At 48.5% G+C, this 7,944-nt stretch overlaps 1 protein-coding gene across 1 annotated transcript in view; it reads right to left on the bottom strand.

The window, feature by feature from the left end:
• Nucleotides 1–922: 922 nt before the first annotated feature.
• The window catches only part of STK4 (serine/threonine kinase 4), a 94,149-nt gene continuing 87,127 nt past the window's right edge, over nt 923–7,944 (bottom strand). Inside the window, exon 11 of the mRNA XM_007464783.1 lies at nt 923–1,487. Coding sequence (XP_007464845.1) covers nt 1,329–1,487 — 159 coding nt within the window. The 3' untranslated portion in view covers nt 923–1,328. The remainder of the gene's footprint in view (nt 1,488–7,944) is intronic.

The raw sequence follows: 7,944 nt of genomic DNA, 5'->3' as shown, positions 1-7,944 counted from the left end.
CGCCTACCGAAGAGGCAAAGCAAGAGCAAGTTCCCATCAGCAGGATTCCCTGAAACAACTGCACCGAAATGACACAAGTGTCTTCCCTCCAAGAAGGGGCTGCTTGGCTCAGTGAAGCAGGAGTGAGGAGCCCCAAAGTCCAATTCCAGCTCTTACTTTAGTTCGCTTTGTGATTTGGGCCATGTCACTTCTCCTCTCTAAGCCTCTGTTAGACCAGATGATGTCTGTGGTCCCTTCCAGCTCTGGCATTTTACGGGTCTGGGTTGAGTCTCCTGGAGAACAAATCTTAGTCTGATATTCATTTACCTTTTCCAGACCCCGTAGCAGTAAAATGAAAAAGAAAACAGTCACATGTGTGAATGTGGGTCTCGAAAGCAATGCCCTCTACCCCTGTCTGTAAGGAATGTGGAGCAAAATGCCACGTGTGTAATCTTCACATGATGATGAGAACTTCAAAAACCTTTTCCCTTTTGCAGACTGAACACAGCTCCACTTTGCCAGGAGTTCCTGGCAGGCCTGTCCCCTTGCTGGATCACGTCTCCTCTTAAGGCACTGGGCAGTGTCTTTGCTGTGACTCTAGGCAGTTGGGAGAGTGGAGATGGATGAAAGGCGTTGAAACTGCAAAGGCCAGTCTTGCAAGGAGCGTGCCAGGCTTCTCCTGGGACTCAGAAAGTAAACACCAGCGCTCAAGGCTTTCCCTTGGGCATCACTGATAGCTCCAGAAGCCAGGGATGGCCTGCACAAGGCTGAAAGCGTGGTAAAGGAACAGGCCCCAACCTAATCTGTCAGTGCGGCCCTGCAAAAGGGTGGGGTTGGCTCCAGGGGGTGGAGTGCCCCCAGCAGTCTCCTGGTGTTCTCTGCCCTCATGTCCCATAGTACCATAATCTTACAGAAAAGAGGCAACTGTTTAAAACTGTACCTATACAGAGATGCCACCACACCATGTGGGGAATCTAATTATAATTTATATATATATATGCATATTTATATATATATTTTAAAGTCTTCCAGAAAGAACCACTGAAAGCTACTGGGAGAAGAAAAACAAAAGACAATGGGACACTTTCCCAGCTCTCACTCAACTAGGAGTCTCTGTTTCTGGGGTTGAAAACTCTGAGTTTCAAAGCACCCACATGAATCCTCTGAAATGATATAACTGCCCAGTTTAAATACACACATCAGGGTGGTGCGCTGACCGGCACGGCAGCCCTGGCCACTGGCGCACGTTCCTGAGTTCACAGAGGGGCTGGAGAGATGATGGAGGCAGCTGGAGGGGCGAGCGAGCCAGAGTTCACCGCCGGCCTGGGGCCCTGCCAGCCTGGCCTCCCTCAGAAGTTTTGCTGCCGCCGCTTCTTGGCCTCAATGGCATCAAGGATGGGCTGCCGCTTCGACTGGTACTTCTGCCGGATCTCTTCAATCTCCTGCTCCATCATGGGGTCCAGGGCCAAGAGCCTCTTCTGAAGGTCCTCTACTGTCCAACTCTTCAGCTATAAGAGAGGTAGAAAGTATAGTCATGACAAGATCCAGGTCAGTGGCTTTTTGAGACAACTTATCCCAGGAAGAGTTCTTTTTTTATTGGCCGTGCCATGCGGCTTGTGGGATCTTACTTCCCTGATAAGGGATTGAACTCGCGCCCTCGGCAGTGAAAGTGCAGAGTCCTAACCACTAGACCGCTGAGGAATTCCCCTGGGCAGAGCTCTAAGTGTTAATCTCTTTGATTTACTGTTCCTTGACCAGGAACTTAATGAATGAGACTTTCATCTCCCCTCTCTTGTAAATTAATTACATTGGATTCATTGTTAGGGCACTAAAGTAACAGTAACTTGGTATATACAGCATAATGATTGCCTACTGGCTCTCATCCTACCCGTGACATGGGCATCTGCACGGTGGCCATGTCTCCTTCGGGACCCTACACCAGGGAGGACAGATGCTCGCTGAGGGTCAGATGCTCTCCCCTGGCCCCCGTCTCCCCACACCCCGGAGTCTTGGCACTGTCATCCTTGTCATCGCTGGCGTTTACTGGGGGCACTACTCTAAGTGAGCACTTTATATGGATGATCTACGTAAGTGTCTTGGGAATACAGACACAAGCCCTTTGTCGGGGTGTTGGGACGGGGGGCTAGCTGGAGAAGCCCTGAAACTTCTGAGATGAAGTTTCCGTCAGGCAGAAAGGAAAAAGAGGACCTGATATCTAAGTTAATAATAAAGGCAAGCACCTACACAATGCTCTCCATGAGCCAGACACTAAGTGCTTGACATACATTATACATCAATTAATTTAATCCTCATGACAATCCTGTGATTTCAGTATATTATTATCCCTATGTCACAGATGAACAAGCCTAGGAAGAGGGTGGCTCAGTGATTTGCCCAGTGTCTCACGGCCGAGATGTGGCAGAGTCAAGATTCAAACCCAGAGGCCCTGCTCTTAACCAGCGTTGGGGGCAGGCAGACTCGCAAAAGCACGGGTTTGAGAACCAACTCAACTTGTGTTGAAAACGTGGTTCTGCCTCTGCAGATGCTGTGAGACTCACGCCAGGGACCGATTGTTCCAGGGCTTCCTCATCTACAGAAGTAGGACCACAGGGCCTCATAGTGTTTATTATAAGAATCAAATGAGACCATGGCTGTCGGGTGGTCGGCACAGCGCCTGGTGCCCTGTGTGCTTAAAGATGGCAATGAGTGTGACAACACACAATCTTGGCTACAGCCCAGGGGGGCTCCATCTTCCACTTGTGTCTGCAGCTGTCGGGCAAGTGGCCTTGTGGCCATTGCCGTATGTGTGGAGTGTTCACTGCATCCGAGCGAGGCCAGGCCAGGCTGGCAGGGGCAGGAATGAATGCCAACATTCTCCACAGCAGGTGGTGAGAAATTCTGCGAGCTCACAGCCAGTGTAACAGGCACAGTGTTTCAGGAACTCAAAAGGCTCACTCAAGTATCGCAGGAGATTTATAGAATCACTGGCTCCCTCAGCCCCTTCCTGAGGCCTCACCAGGGAAAGGGTATCGAAAGGTGGGTGAAGGAGCCTCTTTCTGTCCCCCTCTTCCCTTTGGAGGGAAGCGATGCAGTGGCCTCCCTAGAAATGGCTTAGTGACCTGTCACCACAGGAATGTCCCTTGGTCTGCTTCAGGGAGGTGGTCTCAGAAGTGAGAAAAGCCTCACAGTTCAAGAGGGAAGGTTCTTTGTAATGTGAGAATGGAAAGACCTGAGAGGGTGTGGAAGTGCTGGAAAGTCGGGCTGAAAAAATCCATCTTGCCTTCCAGCCTGTGTGGTTTTACACCATCCTGGAGGCTGGTGCCCTTGGTGCAGGGACACCCCGGAGGGTGATGCTTGCCTCGTCTTTAGCTTTTTCGATTCCTTCTCCAAAGAGAGGACACCCCAAACCTAATACTGAATGTAACTGGTGGTTAAGGACAGATCCTAACTGCACTGGCTGTGTAACCCTGGACAAATAACTTGCCCTCTTTGAGCCTCACTTTTCTCCTCTGGAAAACAGACAATCCCAGTTCCTCCACGCTTGGGGTGAAAAGAGAATGGGACGAGCTCATAATAGGTGTGGCACTCTTAGTGCAGGACTTCATGTCGTATGTATTTGGTGGACAGTAAACATGCCATAAATGATAGTTATCACTGTTGTTATTAATAACCGTTATTGTAGGGCTTCCCTGGTGGCGCAGTGGTTGGGAGTCCGCCTGCCAATTCAGGGGACACGGGTTCCTGCCCCGGTCCGGGAGGATCCCACGTGCCACGGAGCGGCTGGGCCCATGAGCCATGGCCGCTGAGCCTGCGAGTCCGGAGCCTGTGCTCCGCAACAGGAGAGGCCACAGCAGTGAGAGGCCCGCGTACCGCCAAAAAAAAAAAACAAACAAAAACCCGTTATTGTTGTTGCTGTTATATTATCATTATTATTAATATTATTGGGAAGTCTCTAATTAATCTCTCATCAATAAGCTGTTCCTGTAACCTCGGATCCAAACCAGAGTCAAAGGAGTGAAAAAGAGAATATTCTACTCTATTTTGGGTTAACAATGCCTAAGGGCTGGCACTTTCCCACAATGTCCGTTTACGTCTGTATAGTTTAACAAAATAGCTTTCATCCAACCATTCATCAAATATTCACTGAATACCTACTATAGGCCAGGCGCTGTGTACTGAAGGCACATAGGATCCTTCAGTGGGAAGAAAAACAGAAAGCTCCCCAAATCCTTGCCCTTACGAAGCTTACATTTTAGTGAGGTGAGACAGACATATGACAATTAACACAGTAAATTAGTAAATGACTCGTAGATTAGAAGGTGTTACAGAAAAGAAAAAAAATGCAGTGAAGGAAGGCGAGTTGGGAATTGGGACAAGAGGCTTGCTTCTGATCCATCCATTTGGATAAAGACTCAACTGCAAGATGAAGTGAAAGTCGGTGGAACTGCACTGGCTTTTGCCAACTTGTCCTGCCACTTCAGGCAAGCGCCACCTCCTCCCTAGGCCTCAGCTTCCCCACTTGTAAGACAGGGCTGCCTAGATGATCTCAAAGGTCTTTTGAAACTCAGTGGTTCTCAAAGTACGATCCATGGATCACCTGCATCAGAATCACTTGTTGAAAATACAGACTCCTGAGCCCCCAGCCAGAGCTACTTGATCAGGCTCCCTGGGAGGGGAGGCGCAGGACTTCAGATGCTAAAGAAGCTATTCAGGCATTTCTTATAAGCCCTCAGTTTGATAAGCGTGATGCTACACCTTCCTTCTCCTTTTCCTGGCAGTGACATTCTCACAAAGTAATTGCTGCCTGTCTCCGGTCAAGGCTTCTTCTAGGTTTCCAATTTCTATGCAGCTCTTTTGCCCTTGATTCTAATCTGGGGGCAACAACAAGCACCCTGGCTTTATCTCAGCCACCTTCAGACTAATTTACTTGCCCTAAGGCCCTTGGGGCTTAAGTTACAACTGACCTATTAGAACACAGCCAGCCAGTCACACCATCCAGATATGGATTTTTCTGAAAACAAGCTCAGAGAATGGTTTTATGGCGCCAAGTGTAGCATTTCACCTTCCTGGTCCTTGGTGGCATAAATAAATTTCAAATGTATATCCTGCAGTAAAATAGCTGTGGTTCTACAGTTTGCTGCAGCCAGCACCCTGATGGAGTAAATGCTCATACCAGCCGCATAGGTAGCTTGAGCGGTTTTCACTAGCTAAAGGGAATATCACCATTTGGTATCTCATCTAAACCCTAGGACTGAAACATCCTCTCTACACGGTGATTCCCACAATTCCATCTCTAGACCAGAATTCTCCTCTGAACTCCAGACTCACACACCCTGATCAGATCCTACTGGCTACCCGTCCGTTAACATATCCAAACTAAAACACTTGAGTCCCATCCTCCCTCATCCCCAAACCTCTTCTCCTTACCCCCCGGTCTTCCCCATCCAGGAATGGTACCCCCAACCTCCCAGGTGCTCAAAATCATCCCCGATTTTCCCCTTTCTGTCACCACTCCCTTGCCCACATACAGTCCTTCGATCTAGTCTCTGAAATACTGGTATAACGCAAATGCACCACTTTTCTCATCTCTGCCTCCAAGCCCTCAATTCAGGCCACCATCATCTCCCAGCAACAAACAATTAAAAATACAGAAATGAGCCGCCCGTATGTTGCCTACTGCATTTAGAATAAAATCCAACAACTCACCAGGGGCTACAATGGCCCTACGTCTCTGCCCTATCATCCCCTCCAACTTCATGACTGCTGTTGCTCAGGACCCTCTAGCTATGCTTTATTTCAGATCGTCAGACAGGCCACACTTTTCTGGCCTCAAGGGCTATGCAGTTAATGATCCTCCTGCCTGGATGGCTTGTCGCCAGTTCCTCCTTATCCTTTTGGCCTTAGCTCAGATGTGAACTCCTCAGAGAACACAAGCAAGCCCTCTCCTGCAAGCAAGCAGGCCCATCTTATCTAGAAAGGCTGCTGGAGGAGCAGCTGGGTTTAGGGGGAGAGCAGTGAGTCAGATGGCCCTGGTTCCACAGGTGCCCTGCCTTTGGGAGCTGGATGGCCCTGGGCAAGTCTTTAATGTGTGCCGCACCTGCCTGCTTTTTCAATGGAGGACAAAAGTATTTCACCTACAAGGGAAGTTGTGAGGCTTAGAGGTGTTGGTAAAGTATAAAACAGAGCGCCTGTGCGCGGAAAGAAAGTAGATAAATGGAAGCTGCTACCTTAAGTCCTTTTTTGGAAAATGGAGGAAATAGGTGAGTAATATAAATAGTAGCTGCTCCTGCTATAAGAACTGAGCTTGATGAGCTCACAGTGTGGTGCAGGACACACACCCCACTCACAGAGGCGTCTCTAGTGAACTCTGTGTGAGAAACCCCGAATCAGATGGACCTGGCTTGTTTCTTCTGGGCCGGACGACAGCAAGGTCCTCAGATTGCCAGCATTAGGACAGAGCCAGAAGGCTGATGGGAAGTGATTTCTTCTCAAACGGCCTTAGCAACCCTGAGATTCTGAATGATGGCGTGTCAATGTCAGTTGCACAGGTGGCCTAGAGAACAACCGAGAAGATCTGGCTGGTGTTTCATCACAAGCAACAAGTCATAGGAATTACACTGACAGTGAGCCCATCTTGAATCAGCAGGGTCAAGCTAAACCGAACACATTAGAACATACAGGAGAGTTTCATCCTGCCTTGGCAACGAGGCCCATGGTGAACAAACAATCCAAGGTATAGGATTTAGACCTATTTCAAAGTCCTGCTCCGCTGCTGCCACAAACTCTTACCTCAGAAGTCTATCATGAGAATGGTGTCATGATATGTCCCTAAAAAAAAATTCAGGGCTTCCCTGGTGGCGCAGCGGTTGAGAGTCCACCTGCCGGTGCAGGGGACGCGGGTTCGTGCCCCAGTCCGGGAAGATCCCACATGCCGCGGAGCGGCTGGGCCTGTGAGCCATGGCCGCTGAGCCTGCGCGTCCTTCCGGAGCCTGCGCTCCGCGACGGGAGAGGCCACAGCAGTGAGAGGCCCGCGTACCAGAAAAAAAAAAAAAAGACACGTTCCCTTTCTTGATGTGACCTTATCTTTATCTAGGGGTAGATTCAAGATTGGGGAGAGGTGACTCCAGTAAAATAAGACTCTCCACTGATGCAGTCACCTCTCAGCAGATGAGTGAGAAGATAGCCAAGAAGAAAAGCAAGGACGCTGACACCCAAATCACAGCTGGTGTGGATTAAGTAAGCACTAGATTATTTGGTTTCAAAAGATCCTGCTCCTTAAATAAGCCTTGTGAGAATTTTAATGAGAGATTTCCTCTGATTCAAATTGGCGTCATGCCAAATCATGTTTCCATCAGTCCCTTATAAACTCTTCCTCATGCTTCTCCAATAAGGAAGAAAAGTGGCAAAACTGTTATGAGTGAATTATTACTTCAATCCCATTCTGAGCTTATGATGACTTCAAATCAATACATGGAACGGTTACCAGAATTCCAATCAAAGCAAACATGACTGCACGTGTATAAAATATTTACCAAGATGACTGGAATGAAATGCAGACTGTAAGCATAGGTAAAACAAAGACATCTGGCTTCAAGCAGGCACAGTGATATAATGACAAGAGCTCCAACAGGGGTCAGAAGATTGGCCTCAGACTACCTCAAGACTGCATCCAGAGAGCCCCCTACCCAGAGAGGGTCCAGTAGGAATCGTGTGTGTATGTGTGCGTGTTGTGTGTGTGTCTGTGTGCGTACGAAGGATGTAATTTGATAAATGGTATAAACAAAAAGACAAAAAGCAAAAGGGTTTTTTTCTTTAAATAATGGGGTTTTACTATAATATGAAGAATAGGGAATTCCTTGGTGGTCCAATGGTTAGGACTCTGAGCTTTCACTGCTGAGGGTGTGGATTCAATCCCTGGTTGGAGAGCTAAGATCCCACAAGTGGTGCAGCAAAAGAGAGAGAGAG

This window comes from Lipotes vexillifer, unplaced genomic scaffold (genome assembly GCF_000442215.2).
Source record: "Lipotes vexillifer unplaced genomic scaffold, Lipotes_vexillifer_v1.1 scaffold53, whole genome shotgun sequence".
Taxonomy (NCBI): Eukaryota; Metazoa; Chordata; class Mammalia; order Artiodactyla; family Lipotidae; genus Lipotes; species Lipotes vexillifer.
The sequence above is the reverse complement of the archived record's forward strand: the minus strand, read 5'-3'. Positions and strand labels throughout refer to the sequence as shown.